This window comes from Plectropomus leopardus, chromosome 9, assembly GCF_026936395.1.
Source record: "Plectropomus leopardus strain MGB_pleo_1.0 chromosome 9, ASM2693639v1, whole genome shotgun sequence".
Lineage (NCBI taxonomy): Eukaryota > Metazoa > Chordata > Actinopteri > Perciformes > Serranidae > Plectropomus > Plectropomus leopardus.
Window position 1 is genome coordinate 30,951,580 of NC_142184.1, and position 23,476 is coordinate 30,975,055.

The 23,476-nt window shown below is 40.2% G+C and overlaps 1 protein-coding gene across 2 annotated transcripts in view; it reads right to left on the bottom strand.

Moving 5' to 3' along the window:
• The window catches only part of LOC121946885 (plexin-A1-like), a 377,140-nt gene that overhangs the window by 172,874 nt on the left and 180,790 nt on the right, over window positions 1–23,476 (bottom strand). For both annotated transcript variants that reach the window (XM_088082491.1, XM_088082493.1), the window contains exon 7: window positions 3,392–3,523. In XM_088082491.1, the coding sequence (XP_087938617.1) occupies window positions 3,392–3,523 (132 nt within the window). The remainder of the gene's footprint in view (window positions 1–3,391; window positions 3,524–23,476) is intronic.

Here is a 23,476-nt window from a genome sequence, read left to right on the forward strand (position 1 = left end):
TGACAGTGGGAGGAAGATAAGAAGCATTGCGCTTTCAGCCAGCTACAGTATAACCCTATTTGTGACAATGTTGGACCTTAACAGCAACCGATGTAGTATTAAGAGTGCAGAATTCTGCTAAAGGTGGGTGGGAGGTGTATTGGTCCAACAAGCACAGGACTTTGACCCAGGAGACTGGTGTTTGTGTCCCATATAAAAGTAAAAGTCAGCAACAAGTTATTTTTCTCATATCCTTACTAATGACAACCCCAATCCTTTCTGAATCCTAACCAAACAGTTTTGTTACCTAACCCTAATCACCAACTCCATCTTTGAAAATAGTCCCATGACTTCCTGCCGACCCCTTCTGTGTCAAGATAGAGCACAAATGGCTGCCCCTAGTGTCATTATAATGGCATCAGGGGATCTGCTCAAGCGTCAAAATATGAGGAGTTGGGATGAGATCACCTTGCCAGGATGGAGCAGAAAAAGCGTCATGTACAGTACGCACTTCTTCACCTGTAACATCTGTGAAGCAGCCTATGACTGTATCACCTCATATCATCTCGCACAGGAAACATTGTAGTTTCTACAAGGTTTCTCCGCTGTCACCAGACCTCCTTACAGTTGCTGCACTAACATTCACAGACATGTAGTGGACATATCAGTGCTCATGAAAAATAAAACACTGGTATTAATAATTGAAAAAGACTTTCTAGTGGCAATAGTAGTCATCTTTAATGCAGATGACAGGAGTTAAAAGGGGAAATCTGTGAACACTCCCAGCATGAACTTTCGGCATTCTTCATTCTGCTGAGCAGCTGCTTAGTACTGCTGAGTAACACACAGATACTTGTTGAGCAAAGGGCTAATGATGGGATAATCATCTAAAAATGATGTCATCGTTTAAGTGTTATCGTCTCTGTTGACAGCTAACAATTTTTTTGAATGCATATATTACTCTGAAGTTTTTCCCAAAGCTTTGGCTAATACTCTCTTTACACTAGCTGTTGAAATACTATTTTCGTAATAAATATATCTAATATTTCAGTCATGTTGGTAATGTAGAAAGTTTGTAATTTCAATGCTGCAGTTTATCCTCATTTTAATTTATGATGAATTTGAGAATTAAATCCTTTTCTGATTGATTTTTTTCTCTGCCTGTATACTTGCATTTGTCTGTTGTTCAGTGTGTGTATTTAAAAAATCTGTGTCTATGTATTTGTGGACTCCCCCCTGCTTGAATATGTACTTATGGCTCTCCCTGTTCAGTAGTTACATTTCAGCCTCCTGGACTGCTATCTATTATGGAAGGGCCTTATTTCCCCTGTCACACCAACACCGATGCCGTCCATTTGTATCAATTACACTCCACTTCCTCTTTGCGCTTATTAAGACACGTGGAAGTCAATTATGTCTAATTGCTGGTAAATTACACAGCACTCACATGGCAGTTACTGTCCACATAGTGGGGAAGTCTTGTTGAAGGTTATCACATCACAGTCATTAACCGTTATGAGATAAGAGAGCGGTGCAGGTAAAGGAAGAGGGGGGAAAGTGGAGGAAACCACCATAGCTGGACTCTGCAAACGGCAGTATAAACTCTGATGTATGAAGTCATTTTATGATGATAACAACTACACGCCAGGACTGCAGGGTTAAATTATGCATATCACTGTAAAGATAACGTCAGTGTGTAAAATGACCACAACAACATCACAATGTTGGTCCACGAATGCAATGTGGGATGTTGATGATGTTCTTGGCAAAACCATGTTGCCAAGACTAAACCCTGTCCCAGGGACAACATAAAAAAAACAAAAGAAATATCATCCCGGGACACCTTAAGGATGGAGGATGCAGTAAACTCGATGTTGACGCATGAGGGGACCCACCCTACTTTTTCTCTGATAATGCTCCATTGTGATCAACAAATTCATGTTGATATCAGCATGAGGAGAGTTAGTTAATGTTAGCTGCAACTAGTGGCTGGAAATAACAGATAGATAAGATTTTTGTGGGTATTTTTGCCTTTTTTGGATAGGACAGTGACAGCGTAAAAGGGGGAGAGAGAGGGCATGACATGCAGCAAAAAGCCAAGGCTGGACTCAAACCTGTGGCCACTGCAGCAAGGAGACAGTCCCTGTACATGGGGCACCTGCTTAACCAGGTGAGCCACTGGGTAATACTCAGTTACATTACTGAATTACATGATGCAATATAGATGCTGCAATATAAAATAAGTAAGACAGATAATAATAATTATATATTATTTTGAGTACAAAGGCTTTTAAAGCAGTTAGGGTAATTAATTGTTGAATGATTTGAAAACAGTTTAGTCATTTTTTAGCCACCACAAAAGAGGAAAAAGGGAAACAAACGGGAAATAAATTATACCAAAAATTACTTAAAAAATAAAAATACACACTGTGCTCAAAAGATATTTGTACTATTGTCTCATAACTGTCTGCAAACCACGCCTCTTTTGTGTAGTAGTTAATACTCGCACAGAAGAGGTTCAAAACAGGTTGATGAAGCAACACAGCTAATAAGCTCTGATTGCTCCCTCCGTTTTGACCTCTCCGTCACTCCATGGTCAGGTGAACAGGTCTTAACATAAAAAAACGTAATTCTCAAAAACAAAAAACAAAGCAAACTTCAACAGTCATTTGGTTGTTCTTGTGAAACTTGATTTAAAAAAAAAAAAATCATAGTTTTTAATGATAATCTTTTGTGCACCTATTAAAATGCAGAAATCATATGGTGAGAGGGTGGTATGGGGCTTTATCCTATATACGTATGACACATTTTAATATTCATGATATTAATTAGCACTTATGACTCTGTGTGTGTGCAATACTGCTTAAATTGCAAATGTGCTCATGGCCTATATGCGGCACTGCACTGTATGTATGTAATTAGCTTGATTGCTCATTTCCCCCTGTGTATGTTTTTAATACATCTTTCCTCATGAAGTCTTTATGGTGCTATTCCATTGTCTTTATGTTCTTTCTTCTTCTGCTCTCCCTTTCTAATCTCCACTCTATCTATTGTAAGCACAGTGAGAAGCTGTGTGTGCAAAGACTCAGCAAGTAATACATTTATTACATATATTTATGTAAATGTGCATGACATTGTATGAACCCATCAGAGCGTGAAGCAGTGTGTGTACTTCACTGCAAATATACACTTAAAAACACACACAAACTGAGCTCGGATTGCATGTACTTGTGTGCCATAGACTGTAACTGGATCCATCCCCAAAATCACCAGACAGATAAATGACTATTGATACCTAGTTATCATTTTCCTCAGGGTTGTCAACAGCAAATGTAGGCTCTTTTATGGTCTGCACTGCAACCTTGCCTGACTGTAGATCATTAGGCTATATATTTTTGTGTAATTCTCATACCTGTTTATCGGTGAGAGCGTACAAGTACTGATGGTCTGGGCTGAAGAGCAGATCTCTCAGGATGGGGCTTCCGTCACTCACAACCACATTCTCGTACATCAAGGCAGGCTGGATAATGGAGTTCACCAGAATCTGGAAGAGTACAAAAGAAATGGAAAAGTTGTCAATAACATCAGTTTCTTCAATCATTGATTAACAACTGTGTAAATATCAGAAAGGACGTAGTGTGGCAAAATACAATATTCTTAACTTTTGACACAAAAAAATTGTCTTTTGTCTTTGTTACACCTCTGATAAGGTGTATCGGTGCATTCTGGTTTCCGTTTGTAGTCCGTTTGTAGTCCAATTAATATTGACTAATTCAGTTTGAGTTGCAAATTAACAGTATGCGTCAAGAAAAGAAGAAGCAGGAGGAACACATTGGCTGAAATGCAATCTTGGAACCCATCGGCTATCATCTGACAAAATATTAGCTTTTATTAGCTTTTTGAAATGATTCTTTATCTGCATTCATATGCAGAGAGGGTATCTGTTCATAGAGATTAACTGAAATGAACAGAGCACGGAAGACCAAGTCTTGACTCAGGTATCTGCTAGCTATCCAAGAACTCTCGAAATATTGGCCATAGCACCCAGAGGTGTATCATCATCAGATTGACAGCTGATGGGGCTCAATAAATACTCAAAACTCAACCCTACATTGGCAGGCTCCACACTGCCTGTCCTGTATATAGAAGCTACACCATTACTTGGTGAAGCAAGTCTTAATATTTTCATATACACTTCTTTTTTGTTGTCCTCAGACATCAATTGCTTGGTTTAAGCACAATAAATTCTTCCTGAAGCATTAAAATTTTGTTTGACTCATTCTACCTTTCCTGAAAAGTCTCTCTTTAATGTATAGCAGTTCTATTCATAACAAAAGCAGCAAATTCCCATTTCATCGAGTTCAACACTTCAAAGTTTACTTAAAATATCACAGTAAGCTGAAAAACATCCACTGAAGTGACAGATGAAATTTTCAGCACTTTCATTTGATTCTCAAACTCAAACTCATACCAGCTGGTTATGATGCCACAGTGTAGAGGGTGAAACTTCAGTACTTGACTAAATTATGGCTCTTTTGTTGCTGCTTACAGTGTTAAGTCTACTGGCAAAATTACAGAGTCATGAAAGTCTGCCCCTTTGTACCAGCAAGTAAATCTCTGTCTCCTTCGCTCTGTTACTTTCTTGTCTGGATCTTTCTCTTTCTAATTTCCCGACCTTGATCTGCTCATCCATCACCTGACAGCAGTTTGGACTGCAACAACTTTTCTGTTTTTCTGTCGCTTAGACTCACTCTGTCATCTCTCTTTTTTTTCCTCCTCAGTCTCAGCAGTCTCTGTGGTTATTATCCACCAAATCACTACCAGAGTTTCCTTAATCTTATTTTTTTCCGAACAGAAGGTTCATTAACAGACAGTCTGTCATCACTGTATGTGCTTTTGTTGGTTAAGAGGAGGAAGCGGCTTTGTTTAAAAGTCAAGAGCTTTGACAAATCAGCTTTGAGGAGCTGAGGACACAGTGGGACATTGAGGGTCTAAACCATGGATTTTTACACGAAAAGGTCAAACGTGTTCTATGTAGAGCAGAAACAGAGAAGCAAGGAAAAGATTTTGTTGGAAAACCTGATATAGGGCAAATGCTGTTTACATATCTCCAAATATTTCTCCACAAAAGTTGCAAATTAGTAAACTTTTCCTGACTACCAAAATAAGTGTGTTTGTGTGTGTGGAAGAGGTGTATCCGAGTTGTTCTAGTCCAAAGGTCATTTGTTTAGCAGTCCTTTATGTGGCTCCCACATGAACACAAAAACACTGAAACTTTTATTGATGTAAAAATAACCTTTTGTCACCTTGTATTTCAGGCTCTGATGATTTTTTCTCTCTCTCTGTCTTTCTGTGAACAACAATACAGGCGAGCACACACTCTCTCTCTCTCACACACACACACAAAGTAAAACACACTTTATTTGTCCATTCTAAAACAGCTACATGCCCTGGGTCGCCAGATCACTTGTGACAGTGAGTGAAAGACCGTGGCGGAGCGAGGGAGGAAAAGGAGCAGGGAGCATGCTCTGGCCTACAGCTCGGGGCAGAGGGCAGTTGGAGTGGGATTCAGGTCAGCTGGCACAGAGGGGGCTGCAGACCGGAGCAGGTGACTGTAGAGTCTCATCTAGTCTACTAGCCTGCAGCTTTCTGCACTCCTTCTGTGACCTCTGGAAGTTAAGAGTGTCCAAACGCAGACTTCTCACTGAGAAAGTGGCCAGACTTAAAGTCCTACTGAAGTGTACTCTGGCATTTTTATAATGTTTCATATTTTTCATTGTCATTTCCTGACAATGTTAATAAGCCACACTATTCACTGAAGAGTTTTGGACAAATAACTTAATTTTGTGCTCATAGTTTATAAAAGAAGGACTTTGCTAAAACTTGAAAATGACTTATGATCATAGAGGCTGCAGGTCGTACATCATCTTCAAAGCCATAGACAAATTATGTGACAATATGCAAAAGGCTCCCGCCACCTCTTCTGGATAGGAGGAAGACACACAGACTTTGTTGTGGTTTTGCCTCTTTTTTTTTCTCTTGCTGTTTTGCATCTTTTTGTAGTTTTGGGGCATGGTTTTGTGATGTTGTGTCTCTTTGTAGTAGCTATGTGTCTCTTTGAGGTAATGTTATAGGGCTGCCCTTTAAAAAATCAGTAACTCGAAGCATCAGTCAGAGACCCTTAGTCGACTTGGATTGCTTCAAGATGAGCAGTCATTTTTTTTCCATGCACTGCACTTCTGGGGACATTTTGGTCTCCAGATTTTGCTGCAGAGTGATTGCTCTTGACTTTCACGCTACTCTTTGCATCTGTGAACATGCAGGCAGCAGCACGGAGGAAGAGAGAGACTGCACTGTGAGGTGAAGAAGTGGTGAATTTACAGTTCATGGCAAGGTAATAGGATAACGTCTGGCTTTTGTTGATATCTATATTGGCAAAAATGTTTTTCGCACTTGCAAAAGTGCGAAACTTTTTTATCTATCGTTAGCACCATTAGCTTAATTAGTGGAGCCCATTCAAACTTTAAAACTTTGTATGGGAAACAAATCAAATCATTGAATATTTGTATTGAAGAGCCAAATTTGATTTTACTGGGATATTTTTGTGTCTGGTACAGCCATATAATTTTGTCTTTTTCAGTAGTCATTTTGTCTCTCTTTGAAATTATTTCAAATGTCTTTGCAACTTCTTTGTTTCTCTTTATGGTCTTTTTGTCTCTTTTTGAGGCAATTTTGTGACTTTTTGTTCATTTTCTATCTTGTGTTACTTTGCAGTTCCTTTGTAATTCTTTGTTGTCACTGTCAGTCTCTTCCTGTTCGGTGTGTGCTAATTTGAGTAAAACACTGGAGGCGAAGGCCACAGAAAGGAATGGCCCACTCTTCTCTTCCTCTGAGAGGCTAATACTTGATGCCTTTCTTGGTTGGTAAGGGTGAGAATGTCAAGGTAAGCCAATCAGAGGCAGAGTAAGGTGCAGCATTCCTTTATTATCACAAAATTGCCACCTTCAGTGTCTCCAAAAGTGCAAGTCATTGACTCTAGTATAATTGGGCTTGCAACCAGTTTGGTCATTGGTGTCCTTGTTTTCAGGTGAAGGAGGTGGAGAAAAATCCTCCTCTTCGTAAATGATGTGTGCTATCCAAGCTAACATCCATGCTTTTGCTTACCTGGCTAACAATCTTGATCTTGAAACATATGCTAGAACAGCAATCTGACTGACATGGTATGTAGACGGATTATGTCCAAATATTAACCACATCCCCACTGTCTGTTTGAGAAAGAACATTAACCAAAGAGCATTATGTTTCACTGTCTGGAGTTGGCTTTAAGGGTTAGATATTTCAATCAATACTTCAATTATCCACTTTTCATGCGGAAAACTTTCATAGTGTCATGTAATAAGAAATAAATGTCATCTGTTTACCTAGCTGAAACCCCCTGCAGGAAGCAGGCTCATATATTCCACTTCTTCTCTTTGTGTAGTTTGTGCTCACTAAATTCAAAGCCATAAAAGTGAGGGAAAAAAGGCAACACTGGGGCATCTGGAACTTTTTTATGTTTCCATTTGTCCAGTTTCACAATTTCTGGAACTTATTAGCAGAGAGCTCAGGCTATAAGATGAAAGAGACTCCTGCTCCTAAAGCACTGTCTACCTGTTTTAAAAGGCTCTTATTAAATATGCTTTTATAACTGCTCCAAGGGTGATTATTAGCCCCCAAAAAAACAAAAAAAAAAAAAAACAGAAAGGATCCCACTTTGATGTTACTGACAGCTTATGAGTCATTAAAACAGACTGTTTTTTTTCTTACTGATTAGTTTACCTCTTTAGAGCTTGACAATCATACATATTTTTGTCTTGCTCAGCAGGGCCACTCTATGATGAGAACATTAATTGCTGCTATTATGCATTCAAATGATCCACCAATCAATTAGTTTCAAAACACAATGTTTATTTGTGATATATGCCAACTAAAATGACATATCAATTCAGTTACTTCGACAGGAGAGAGCAGGGACGCTCCATTTATATTCCAGGGTGCTCTTTCTAGGTTGATGTGCATTGAGGAAGCTGGAACAGGTTGCGTGTCTTGCTTAAGGACAGTGCAATAAGACATGCATCATGTCCTCGACCTTTCAGTTGAAGTACGGCCTCTCTAGGCCACCTTCGCTTACGCAACTTTGGCAACAACACCTTGAGAAAGTTGGGATCAGGATGGTTAAAGGTGACTTCTTGATGAGTTTGCAGCTTACACTCCAACTTTGGAGTCTTTTTCCCGCTTTTTTACCATCCTGTGTGTTCCTCCCCATCGGACCTCTCTGTCGCCTCTATCCTCCTGGGATTAGGCTCATTACCAAACCAACGCTGATATTATCAAGGACACTGTAACCCTCACACACACACACACACGGAGGTCCACAGGTAGACACAAAAATGCATGCATACCAAAGTACACACACTCACACTAACAAACCCATGAGCCAACAAGTCCTTCAGAGAAAATACATTGTTTGTCATTGCTTTGGAAAAACGACCTGATTACAGTGTCAAGCTACTTCTACCTTTGCTCCACACAGACAAAAGCCATTAACCACACTAGAGAGACTTCTAGTGGTCTTTTTAGGGCTTTTAAACAAACAATCTTTGTCAGTTTTCTTGTGTAAATTCTATTTCCACTGGCTAATTGTCAGAGTTGTTTGCCAAGGAGGCTGTTTTCAGGAACACAACAGAATACAAAAGGAGTCAACAGGAAAAGAGCAGTTCATATCACAGATAGAAATTGCTATTTTGAAACCATTAAACTGCCTTATATTTACAACACATGAATAGTTATTTTTAAAAATGTATATGACACCTGTTATAACAATGTTTTGCTTTTTCCCTCAATAATGTCTGTTTTTACCAAGATAGAAACTAGGCTTGGATGATGTAATGGTAACAAGGAAGACCAGGGTATTTAGAAATCCTGGTGGTATGATTCCCAATAGCGTCAAAAATTCATACTGTAGTGTCAGAGACCCTCAAACAATACTGAACCAAACCAGAGCATATGGGCGCTTAACCCTTTGAAACCTGAGCAGTTAGCTTTATTTCTTTCAAAAGCACTGGATAACTTCACCCTTGTGCACTTGACATTGAAACAGGAATCTGTTCCTGTTTAAATCTGCAAACATTTGAATGCTAAACTTGCAGACTATTTTACCAGTGGCTGGGTATTTCTTCTTTTCTTATTGAACTGTTGCTCAGAGGGATCTTTGTCTCTTTCAGATCTTTCAGTTGTCAGTCTGGTGGAACTATTATAAGTTTTGTTCCCCAGGTACAAAACAAATCTTTCATACAAACTGTCTATTTGTAAAGAGAACTTTCTTCAGCCTAAAAGCAGGAAAGACCATTCAAAAATATGAAGCAATCGAAATGTACCAAATCAATGTTTGTGGCAAACTGAACACTGTCCAATCTACAGATCAGGTTACCAATCAAGATGAACACAACAGCACTGTGTATCGCCTTTAACATTACGTTATCATCAAACATCAACTGATGAAATATCATAATTAATTGGACTTGGCTGAATATCTCTTCCTGCTCTTCGTCTTAGTTTTTAGACCTGGCATGCAGTGTCACTGTCAAGGTTTAAAGGAGTAATAAGGTTTGCCATCTTGGCTTGAACTACCTGGCTGCCATGTCCAACATGATTGATTGATGCCTTTATTATTCATGTTGCCATTCTGTGACAATGTGCTCAGTTGACAGTTGGAATCAGTACTTGGTACCTTTAAGGTATTGACCGAAATAACTCTGCACCAAGTGGTATCAAAACCTCTCCAGTCAAACAATACCTGCATTTGATCCTTTCTGGGATCTGTTCTGTCACTCCGCTGGACCAGCAGACTCTGTCTTACAGCACTTCTCGCACCACAATCCATCCTCCCAGTGATCGCTCAGTACAACATCTGACCGGATAGCAGGAGCTACAAAGCTGCTGCAGCAGCTAATATCCAACAGCAGGCCAACAAACTCACACTAACACCGAAATGACTCTGTTGTTAAGCTACATGATAAACAACCTTAGGATGCTAAAAGTTAGTTGTGTCGGTGTGTGTGTGTGTGTGTGTCAGGGCAGACTTTCACAACTTTATATCAATGTCTAACAACGTTAGTGGCCAGTTAGGTTGTTAAAAGAGGTCGTAACACACTCTCTCTCTCTATCTGTCCATCTCTCAAGTGATTGAAGCAAATAAAAGTCCAATTATTTGAAGTTTCATGGAATAAATGCAACTCCATTCACATTATGTGTATGGAATAAAGTATTCTACTGGAATTGGTAATGCTTCAAAGGTACTATCAGAACTGGTATCATCATTTTTTAAACGTTTCCCAACCCTAACCACCAGTGTATTAAGGCCTTATCTCCCTTCTGGGCTAACTCACTTGACACTGGCACATTTTGGAACGCACGGTTATTTTGTAGCTCACTGGGAGATCCACTCACAGACTGAATCTGGTTTGGGATGAAAGCGAAAGCTGATAATGACGGTGGAGACAGATGAGGAGGGATGTAGGTGGGAGGTGTGGTGGAAGAGAGAGAAGGATGCTTGGTGTGTGTGCACGGGAGTGTGTAGAGGAGGACGAGGTAATAAAAGTGAACAAAGGGGAGTAATGAGGTTTGGCTGGAGTGGAGCAGTGATTAATACCATGCTGGGTTCAACCACCGGTCACACCTTTAGGTCAGGTGGACGGGGAAACACAAGCACATGCTATCAATTCTTCTTCAAAAACTGTCCTTGATTCTTTTTTCTTTCTTTTTTTACCTGGTGGCTTCGTTTGACTTCCTTTCTCCTATTTGTCTCTCCCTTTTGGCATGTATTTATGGGATGCCACATGATGCAATGTTTTTTTTGTCCATTCTACAATTTTGTACTTATACTTTATTCCAGCTATCTTTCAATTGCCTCATCTACAAACTTCGTTTTATCCCCAATATCTTCACCCTGTTTCCCTTTCTTTCCTTTCCTTCAAGATTCCTTTCTGTCCTCATTTCTTCTCTTCTCTGCTTCAAGACTCCCCCTTGTCCCTTTCTTCCCCTCACAGACACAGACCTCTTTCTCTCACTGTGTGTGAGCGTCTGCACCCGTATGTGTGTCCAGACACAGCAGTGCCCTGTCCAACCTCAGCTGTTAAACATCTAGTTAATTACACGGTTGGACAAAGGGAGGGAAGATGAAGAGAAGGAGGGAAGGATGCGGTGAGGACAGAAAAAAAGAGGGAAAGATAGGAGCAGCTTGTTAACCTTGTTAGCATTTCTCACTGAAACCAATGTTACAAATGTCCGGTGAGGACAAGGAATGAACCAGTGTCCTAAATGTTCAAGTGGCTCTTTGATGATGGAGGGAACAGAGGGAGGGGAAAAGGCATTTCCTTAATGAAATCTACCGTGGTGTGTGTGTGTGTGTGCGTGTGTGTGTGAATGTGTGTGTTAACGGCTCCTCATTGTATTCATGATCCCTAATGAAATTGATTTTGGTCTCATCTGTTGAAAGGAGGGTCTGTGCGTGCACACACACGTGCACGCAAACAGTCAGTAAAAAAGGGCTGAGTAAATATTTAATTATAATAAAAATTGCTGTAAAAATACAGCAAATTCTAACAGTAATCTACAAGATATTTGTTGTATCAAAATAAAATAAAACACTGTAAATCCTAATGCATAATTTTTGGGATTGACACTAAATTATTGGCAGGATGCTGGCAACAGAAATCCAAACTGTAACAAATTGATGCAAAAAATAAGGCCAAATTTCAGCAGAATTGTACAGTTTTGTTTTTGGGGGGGTTTGTTGTTTGTTTGGTTTTTTTTAAATAAACACTTTAAACATTGATGCTTTTTGGAGCCAAAATTACTGCTATAAAAATACAGCCAAATTTAACAGTTATGTACTCTTTTTTTTCAAAATACAGTAAAACACTGTAAACATTGATACTTTTAGGAGCCAATATTAGACTTTACAACACAAATTTTACACCAGAATACTGGAATAAATCTAACGTTAATATACTTTTGAAGAAATTTATAGTAGTTAATATGGTATAGTGACACTATAAAATAATGGTAGGATAATGCAACTACACCTGCCAGTAGTTTACTGTAATTTTACAGGAAAATTTGTCACTGTGTAGCTGTCACATTCAAAGAGATGATGTGAGAGGAAAAGAAAGAAAGAGAGAGAGAGAGAGAGAGAGAGAGAGAGAGAGAGAGAGACTGAACGGTGTCAATGTGAGCTGGTCGGATGGGATTTATAAGGTAGTCATGTCAGTGAATGTGTATGTGAGTGTGTGTGTCTGACCCTGACTGGAGGGCATCCAAAGTATCACAGCACACCTGCTGACTATACAGTCTACAGCTCTCACACACACACACACACACGCACAGCTTGGTAGAGCCACATCAGCGAGACAGGTTACTCTGAGTGAAATTAATCATCGTTCTTTTGTCGCACCGCTGCTCTCACAACAGGAGGCCGGCCCCAGGTGACACACACATATGCACACATGCGCACACACACACACACACACACACACACAAAGAGTGACAGGCAGACAGCTGGCCGGTGACAGCATGCCACTATGTAGCTGTTTTCGTAACAGCTAACAATAGTTGGCTCTGATTAAAAGAGAACAACAGAGCCAAAATGAGGTAAAGTAAAAGTACAGTGCAGTACACACTGAGAGTCAGAGGGTGGGAGACACTTTTTTGAAAACATCCATATGACCAACAGCAGTGTTTCAATGCTGCTGAATCATGCTGAACATGTAATGAAGTGGAGCTGCTTTGCTTAGAGATTGCACTGTGATTGGATCAAATTGATCACATGTGGCTATCAGCTGTCAGACAGGAACGCTTTGAGGTTGATTAGACTTCCTGAAACACAAAGAATTGAAACTTTTGTTGCTACTGCATTAGCACTACAGACACATAAAAGAAGGTTTGTGGCTGTTGCTTTCCCGCTTTGGAATAGTTCCCCAAAATTTTACAGAGATGTCAAATTGATGCACATTTTTTTTTAAAAAGCATCCTTATGTTCAAATGTTTTCTTTGGCGTTGTCATGGTCTTTTAATTCAGAATTTGTGCAGTATGTGTCCAAGTTTTCTCCAAAACTTTCTCTTTCTTTACACCTATCTATAAATCTGGAGTGTTTAAAATGTGGTATGAAAATAGCCATTACCTACTTGCTACTTAAATAAGACAAGTCCAGTTTATTTTAACTCCCAAGCATGCAAGGGACATCGTTATGACAAAAGAAAGACGCTGAACTTTTACGTCGGACAGATATTACATTTTGTTTGGAATAAAAATCAGGCTGACAATCTGTTATATGTCTAATAACATGAGAATATCATGTTGTGTGGGCGTTAACATTGTGAGGTTTCGCAGACATTGGATTTGGTTCAGAATACCTCACAAGTAAATTTCATTATTCTACCTCAAGTTGACGTTGGCATGAGACGTTTGGAAGAAGTTACGTTTTGGTTGCTTAAAGGGAAAGTTTTTTCAAACGTTTTTCAATTTTTTTTGTATACAACTTATTCCTATGGTGGCAAGACAGTTTAAAAATATTTGCAAACATGAAGTTTCTCTCAAATCCAACAAAATAGAATGCTAAAACTCAAATTTGTGATGTACGGGGTATACAGTCAGTAAATTAGGAAAGATGTTCTAGACAACACTGAGAGCACCCAGGGGAATGTGAATATTTGTGTGTACTTTCTGTTTCAGTAATGAAAATACAATACAACAAAACTCATTTGGGTATATGTGACCTGCCACAAGAAAACCAGCAACATGTCGGCCTGGCAAAAGTCGTGTAAACAAAGAAAAATTTATTTATTTTTTTAAAATGACTGATTTTCATTTTTTTGCAGAATATGCAAGTTGAAATCACAAAGAAGCCATTCCACGCTTTAACTAACAGTACTGGGGGCCTTAATACCATAAACTTTGTATTTGATGTTGGGTTGTTTTAGAGGAAAAGTCAGTCCTAGTTGGGGGTGTGGTGATACCGCAGTAAATAAGCATATGGCTGTTCACATACATTTGTTCCTTTTTTCGGCCAATCAGCTGTACATTAAAGAGAAACCACATAGCTACTGAAGCAGCTGCTCCTGCATTTAAAGTAGGCTAGTAACTGTTACTGCTACCTGTGGAAACTGTGTGTGTTTTCATGATTGAATGAAGATGGAGCAGGAAATATGAATTCCAGAAGAACTAAATTGGGCCTGTTACAGCACAAATCTTTGGCAGTACTTCTTCAAGAAGCCAGATGCTTCTGGTCATGCTGACACCGATCTCACTTCTGTTTCTGAACCCGAACTAGAAGATAAAACTGAAGAAACTGACAACAGCAAAATGCTACGGAAGAAGAAAAGAGAATTCTCTCCTCGGGATACAGTCGTGTAGCCGCAAACTTCTCCAGAGCTTATGTACATCATACGGATGGATTCTTTAGCGGCCGAAAGAAAGTGGCAGGATATGAGAATAATTGGACACCTTGAGGTGAACAGGCGTACAGTAGTTACTTCTGAGATGATTACATCCACCAAGAAGCCTGCAACAAAAAGAAAGCACCCCCAAACTTGTTATCTTATGGGGGCAAAGAAGACTGCAGAAATACTTTTCATTTTCTTATGGGGTGAGTTTTCATTAACGTCCAAGTTATCTATGTTACGTTTGTGTTCATTTGAAGTCACATACAGGGATTACAAACTGTTTTTCATGCTAGAAGCTATCTTTTAATGATCCACTTCTTCAAATATTTTCATATTTCCATGTGGTAGATATCGTTGGAAAGCTTAGAAACTACACTTTCAGAATCTGTAAATAACTCAAAATGCCCATCGGGTGACTTGTTCCTGGTTTTTCCATAGCTGGACACACACACACACACACACACACACACACACACACACACATATATATATATCATAACAACACTGTGGTGGCTCACAAAATCAGGCTCCTATTCATTGTCTGTGGAGCAGCTCCAGATATTATACTTAATGACATCACAAGTTTGAGACTTCACTTCTCTGGTTTCTGGTAGTTCATGTTTATAAATACTGATTCAACTTTTCTAGGATATGGAATTAACATATTGGTATTCTTAACTAAGATGATGTTCCACTTTAACAGCACAACTTCAAAACAACAAAATAGCAACGTCATCTGTCATCAGTATTCTATGTCAAATTGATGTTGGCATCAAAGATTGTCCTGACATTGACATTTCAATTTTGGTCAACTGACGTCACAACCTAAATTCAATCCAATATCAATGTACAGTATAACAAAGTTGTTGAAAAGCCAGGTTTGGGGTTTTGATTTTTTAGTTTTTGCCATGACTTCAGTGTCCTCTCTAATTGTTGATCTCAGAGCAATTGCTGAAAATGTGATGATATCTTTCTAACAAAGTCAAACAAGGCAAGGAATGAGCATTCCACTGACCAGATGCCCAAAACAACTGCTTTGCCATATTATCTACATCACTTAATTAAAATACAACTATGGTAAGTACACTAGGTCATAGCTGAACTAAGAATCTGGTGTATAAATTGTGATTGCTGTATACATGTTTGGGTAATCTTTCCACTCACCTTTGTGTTTTCAAACCTGATGATGATTATATGACTGAATTTGTTTTTTGGCGACATTGCCACCTTCTCTGAGCTAACTTGTAATAACTTAGTGGGTAAAAAGTTGTTATAAGCCATAAAAATAATGTCCAAACCCCCAAAAAGTAAGATCCAAGTTGTAAAAGAAAACAGATTTTCACTGTAAGTGAATCATACAACAGCTTTGAAAATTAGCACGGCAGCAGCTGACATGTGGAAGTCGTTTGAAGCAGCAGTGTAGCATTTTCATTTCCAGCTGCCAGAATGTGAAAGAGGGTGGCTAAAGCAGCAAGAGCAATTAGATATACTCACACTAGAAATTCTCAAAGGTACATCTTGACAACAGCTTGAATTATACTGATGTTATTTTTCTTCCACAGACCCCTGGCCTGCTTTATTAGCACTATTAGCACTGCTAGGATCCCTCGCTGAAACTGCAGGGCACCAGGAGCGTCAAAATGTCACTGCAGCCCTTTGACTTACATCCCTGCTGGGGAATATGTGCTATAAAATGTCACTTTATAACTAGAAGACACTAACGCAAGACGTCTCTTTCTATTCAAGTCAGGAGTGCACAGATAAGCACACGCGTGCACACAGCTCCCTTGCATCTGTACCCTACTTGTCAGATAGTAAGACAGGGCACAGTACTTTTTTCTGCTGTCAAGTCGGGCCAGGCTGGCATGGTAGCGTGTCTGTGTGTGTGTGTTTGCGGGTGTAAGGCCTCTTTAATCTTTCACAAGCGTGATGGACTTGAGTTACCCCCTCAGCGCCGCGCTCACAAGCCTTTTTCCTGTACACACACGCAGCTTGCCTCCCCTGCCTGCTCCTATCATAACCACAAGCTGTAACCAGTCCCCGGAACGATCGCTCGCTTCGTTCTTCATTCTCTTTGCTTCTGCACTCTCCATCTCTTTCATCCCTCTCTCATCTTCCTTTCTGTCCCTCTTGTTAGCCTCATCTCTATATCACTCTCATAATTTTCTTGCACTCTTGTTCATTCTCATCCACGCTCCATCTCTCTTTCATCCCCTCAAATCTATCACTGCATGACCAAAAATGCCTGTCATTCTCAGCCATTTAGCCTGACATTAGGCTTTTTTTCCCCCTTTAAAACATTTGATAAACTCTGCCAGTGGGGGTCCATTAAAGTGCGTTTAATTCACTGCTGTCTCGCTTATTTCACTGACAAGTGTTATTGTCCTGAAACAAGGCTGAATAATACAGATGACAGTGTCAAAAATGAAAAAAATATCTGTTCACAACCCTGAAAAAGAGTTGATTTGAGATTGGGTGAGATCCGCTCTGCCCGTTGGCACTTTAACATTAGATTAAATGCCTTGTTAAGGTAGGTTTTGTAAGACTCCGCTTCCCTCCTCTCCCTCGGTCCCACTGTGCCGCGCCGCCCCTGAGAACGCTTCTGACATAACTAGGTCTGGCTGTGCGCTACAACAGCAGCTCCACATTCTTCCCCAAGGCAGATCCTGCAGGCTGAGGCCAGCGTGAGGCTAATGACATCCACACACTTCTGCAGAATGTCTTGTAACGGTGTGGTTGCTGGTTTGAAATCTAAGAGCAGCTGGGGAAATGTGGGTGAGGTAGACTGTAATTAGAAGCAGGCCCTTGGGATATATATGTATGTGTATATCTATACTTGTGAGTGTTTTTTCTCTGCTATATTTTCCTCGTAAAATAAAAAATAAAACAATAATAAATATTTAAAACACTGTAACATCATTACCATTTAGCAGCATTCTGGCCACTCCTCAGCCTGTATTGGTAGCCTTTTTTCTGACTGGAAAGGCCATGAAAAAAAGGTGGCAGTTTTCGAAAATTAAACTTTTTGTGGAAGAAGACAAGGAAAAGAAGAGACTTTTTTTCTACAGGGAGTGATGTTGAGCAGTAAACCTGTTGTCCCAACTTCTGAATGAGTAATAAAACTGAGCAATGACTAAAGTAGTGAGAATGACTAATACGTGATGAGTCATGATTACATTTTCCAAGAGACTGACAGGAAGCAATAGGCATGGCTGGCTGCTGAAGACACAATGGTTTGCCAAAAAGGCCCAAAATGGTAAATTACTCACAACTTTTTACTGAGGGATACGATGTGACTGACTCTTCGTTTTAGTTTTCATTGTTGCTTTCTCGAGTTACCTGATAGAAACAAATAGAGGCCAGTCTGGTCGAGACTTACTGACACCTCAGTGGCTGTCAGTCTGGTGATTGAATTGCGATTGCTTTGTCAAATTCCAAGGCCAACAAATAGCTTTCATGTTCCATTTATAGGCCGACACTGAAGTCATAAAAGAGCTATGGAATAAATTTCTAACAGCAAGTCATGTCAAAGGATCCATGTCAATGACAACTTGGGAAACTCCATCCAAAGTGGCAATCTCTGCTGTTGAAAATTAAACTAATGCAGTGCCAAAAACTGCAGTTCCTCAAATGGCCACTTGAGGCTGAGTCAGTCCCCAAAGAAATCCATGTTATGTTAGAAATAAACATGTTACAGTCTCGTACAAAAAAATGTTTTGGTCTATAGCTTATGTCCCAGTCCATGAAACAAATGGTGGGATAATTTCTTCCGTTTAAATTTTGTTGAGGCTTAAAGTTACGTGTAGTTAAGGGCATGGCTGTTTGAGTGACAGCTGGGTGCCATACATTGACAAGTCTTGTCCAGGGTAACTGGTAACTGGTTGGGTAACTATGGCATAACCCCAATTACAAGTATCAGCTTAGCCATAGCTGTCACTATTTCAGTGTGTTTTCAGTTGATAAAAATTAACTCTAAGGTTTCAGTTGCATAAAAAAAACTTTCAGTGTTTGGTTGAACTAAACAACTACAAAGTCAGCCTTTCAGTTTTCCCAATAAATGTGTTCAAATAGCATTAGCATTATCACTATCAACCCCAGCTGTAAATGCACTGTGCTAACTAAGCTAGAAGCTAGTGTTCGGGTTAGCTCCATTCTCTCATCAAAATATGGTCACTTTTGGCTCCAAATATCCAAGACGGTGACGGCCACAATGCCAGACTGGAGGCTTCTGAACGGTAGTCCACAAATCATAGGGTGATGTCACAGTTGCTATGTCTATTATTTTATACAGTCTGTGCTCCATCCTCCTCTAGAGACTATATGATGTAGTTAAAAACTTCAGAAAAAGTTAGAGGGTGGACCTTGAGCGAGCATTGTTTGGTCAATCTCTCAGTTAATGGGTACTCCATCTTATGCTGCTTCCACTATAGTGTACAGTAGCTCTGTACTATAAAGCAACCACAGAGTAGGAGCAAAAATACTGCAGTGGTATAATACTTTTACTGCTGCAGTAGTATTTTGACAACAAATGTCAATAAAATGTTCTGTCAGATACAAACAGGCCACACTCCACCAGTAGAAGAAGTATTAGTAGTTTAGTAGGAGTGAAACACTAGATATTAATTGCCTTTGTCAGATACAAGGAAGCAGTTTTATGCTGCACTGAATGGGGGCATGGTCATGTTGAACGGATTCTCTCCTAATGTTTGTGTTTTTCCTGGATGTCTCCATTTTAGGGGGTGCCCTGTATTGTCTGTGAGGCTGAGGATTTCAAGGTGAAACAGAGAGCTGAGGTCAATGGAGAGAGAATGAGGTTGCACTTCTCCACCCAAATATAAACCCTGAGCTCTTGTTTTCACACTCCAACCATAATAGTTTTATCTTGACAGCTCCTAGATGACTACAAGTGGGGACAAATCTTCATCTCTGGAGCTCTGTCGATGATATGTGTGTGCTGTGAGTGTGTTGTATTTGCATCTAAGCAGCGTTTCACTTCCCTCGCAGTATCTGATTTGGCGCCACTGTTCCCTCTCACTCGCTCCTCAGAGCTTTGGAAACAATTGCACTCCTCTTTTGTTTCTCTCTCCCTCGCTCCATCCATCTGTCCCTCTCTCATCCCGCTCTCTCTTCAACTTGTCACCCTCTCTCTCTTTCGCTCCCCCCTTGATGTACCAGCTCAGCTGACACACATGAGCGGCCAAGCAGAACACACTTGTGTATAGCGCAGCCTAGCAGCGTGTGTAGGACTGAGTGAGCGGCCGTGTGTGCGCAACTGTGTGTGCTGTGCCCTGCAGTGAGTAGTGAAAGTACTGCTAAACTAGCTCAATTTGTCAAGAGCAGAGAGGTGTGGGCCTCGAGGACCACTGTACCGCTGTCTTCAAGGTAAACAGAGGAGTATGGATTTAAAAGAGAAGAAAAGAGAAAGAATTTCAAGGAAGAAATTCCGATAGATGTTACACACACAACTTTGTACACACACATACACACACAATTCTGTTCTTTTGGATCAGCCTGACTGGAGCAAACAGCAAGAGGAAACGATACTTCATCACTGCCACTCTTTCAGTGTGTGTGTGTGTGTGTGCGTGTGTGTGTGTGTGTGTGTGTGTGTGTGTGTGTGTGTGTGTTGACTTTGACAAAGAGTGGTCAAGACCTCAATGTTGACTGAGCATTTTGTGTGTGTGTGTGTGTGTGTGTGTGTGTGTGTGTGTGTGTGTGTGTGTCATTGTGTGTGTATGTTTGTGTGTGTGTGTGTGTAAACAAAAGCCTGCCCCACCTCGAAAAGACGACAACTCATTATTAAAGGGGCAGTGCGTATAAATTATCAGCTGCTGGCCAGAATGAACTGAATAAAGAAAACAATGTCACGGTGCGGTCACAGGGTGAACGTCTACTGAACGAATGATAAATGTCTCTCCCTTTCTTTCTCTTTGCTTTCTTCCCCTGGCCTGTTGCCACGGCGATTAATTCTGGGATGCAGAGAGAGTGAGAGTCAGAGAGAGAGAGAGAGCAAGAGAGAGCGAGTGTTGAGACAGACACATGTTGGACAGCCTTGCTTCAAAAGCTACAAGCTTATCGCACTACACACACACACACACACACACACACACACACACACTGTGCCGATGCCTCTACCCTCCACACACTCACACAAACATATGAATCCATACAGCTACACTCAGAGTTGTAGGTGAGTTCAAGTGAAGAGTGAGAGATGAGTCCCAGGAACTGCGTGAGTGTGTGCTTTTTATTGTGAAGTTTAATAACTGTTTTACTACGGTTCATTTGTGAGACGATAGTACATTAAGAAAAAGCAATTAAAAAGACAGGATAGGCGCAAATTATTAATTTGTGCTGGTGAGATAATAAGAAATGCAAAAGAAGTATAGGATTTTTTTTTCGTTAATTCATCTCAATCTGACGTAGCAGCTTTCACACTCAGGTTTTGATGGAAAGCTTTTATTCCAGACTCCCTTCCTACCTTCTTCTCCTCTTGCCTCTTTGCTGAGAGTCACCGAGGACACTGACTCATAAGTTACTTCAGCTGGCCTTGACTAAGATGCGAGTTATGGAAAACCAGCAGTGACACACAGATTACCAGTAATCACTTTTGCTGTCATTAGGAGAATCAGCTTAATGCGGCTTCAACAGACAATATCCTTTATTCGCTGATATTCTGCAAGATTTTTTTTTTTTTTAATCAAAAGTTTTCAGGTCTTGCAAGAAAAACCAGAGCTGCTGCTACCATTTATTTATACACTTACTTTTATAAACTAGTATACAGATTTTATATAATAGAAAATAGCATTCATATCATACAGATCTGCTCTATTTGGCAGTCACTAAAATAAAAAATAAAAAAATCTAATATCTATTGTCCCATTAGTGCTTTTATAGCATAGCAGTGACTTTAAACAGGAGCAGTGTAGGCAAAGAAACATTAAGTTTCAGTCAACAGTATAGATACAGCTAAAAAACTATACTAGATCCTACATTCCCCATGATGCAACAAACAACCCTTCCTTTGTGTTAAATGCTCATGCCTGTCATGTCATCAGTCCATTACATGTTAGACTTCATGGCCCGATGTCCCAGATGACATCATGAGGGTTTATTTTATAAGACTTAAAGGTCTTTTGTGAAGCATTTAGTGGCATTTAGCAGTGATGTTGCAGAACTAAAACTTCTCAGAAGGAGAACTGTAATCAGTGCGAAAATGCAAAAACATGAATAGCCCTATGCAGAGCCAGAGTTTGGTTTGTCTGTTCTGGGCTACTGCAGAGTAACATGACAGACTCTCTTGAAAAGGAACAGCTCTATATGTGGATATGAGCAGCACATTCTAAGGTAATAATAATCTAATGAAAACATAGTTATGAATATAAAATACCATTTCTGCCAATAGATGCCCCTAAATCCTACACACTGGACCTTAAAAAAAATCCTCCAGAAGTGCAAAAGACATTACACCATTTTTTCACAGAATGAGTAGTTGTCCTGCCAGTGACTAAACTGACCTGTAGATGTGAGATTAATAGAATACCTTTAATCTGCCTGCTAATATTATAGTTTGTTTAACTGAGCACTGACCTAGCCTAAAATGGCACAAAAAATAAATAACTGATTAAATATGAGGATTACAACCAAGATAACAAGACTGTTATTTGGACTACATTATGAATGTTGACATATTAGGCCAGCTAAGCTAAGCTAGTCAGTAGGTGTAATATGTTATGGCTGACCATTTAGGAAGCACTTGGTTGACTTTACTGCCATGAAAATATCATGACAATAATAGGAGGAGTCTTAAAAAAAAGAAGTCATTATTTGACAGGTGACATGGCTAACATGCTCTGTTAGATGTAGCTGACTTCTGGGACAGTTCTTACATGATTTCATTGTCCTCTCCCTCCTGTTCTCTGCATGTTCTCTCTCCTCGTCTTCCCGTCTTGGGAACAGAAAGAGCAGTGGACAGTCAGATTAATGACCCTGGCCTTGAATGCACTCTGTCTTCCTCTTTATGTCTATCTGCTGCTGTGTAAGAGCCTCGCAGCCACAGCGGGATGAGCATACGGGGAGAGCGCTGGCAAAGGAGAGCAGCACTCATATTTTTTGTCTGTTCTCCTGCTGTGCCGTCATTCATCTCCACTTTCGCGTATTTGTCGCGGCTGTTGATGCGAGAAGTTAAAGTCTCTTCCTTTAGTGAGAAAGTCTGAGCTTTAGCGTTTTAGCACAGGTGGTAAGCAACAATAAATGCGCATGTACATACTGATACATGCACGCCTTTCCTATGTCTGTGCATCTGTCTGCACTCATGTCTGCTTACATGAGTGTCTGTCGCCCTACTCGGATGTGTAATTACAAAGGAGAGACGATAAGCTCGTTTTTTTCCTTCTCTCCTGTGGGAGCTCACAGCTAATTATAGAGCCAGCGGAGCTTCAAATTGCCATTTAAAACAGCCATACGGTGGGAGACAATAACACACTCCCCTGGTGGTGTCACCGCTGTGTAGTAAGTGTGTCTGCGTGGAGGTATCACAGTAGAAGAGATAGATATGGAAGCAGCAACAGTGCAGAGAAAAAAAAGTACCCTGCAGCCCTGTTAGCCAAAAATGACTGATTCCCTGAGCAGGAAGCCATATTTTAGCAGCTGAAATGCCTGTGAATTTTACAGTGTGTAGACAGCTGTAGGGGCAGATTAAGAAGAAGCTGATGTGAGAGGTTAACGGGCGGAGTAACTCTTTAAGTCAATATCATTTCACAGGCAAGTTTCCTTCTTAAAATTGTATTGTTTTTATTCATTGAATAGCCCTAATTCTTAACACACAGACTGAATTCTACTCTTAACTGCACAGTTCTCTGCCAAAACAAACTCCCTCTTGAGGGGGGGGGGGGGAGAAGAAAGATGCTGAGAGTTGGAGGTAGGATGAGAGAGAAAGATGGAGGGAGAGATAAGGGAGAATTAGCAGAGAGAAAGAGTGAGGAGGGCTAGAGAAAGGACAAGGAGGGATTTTGTG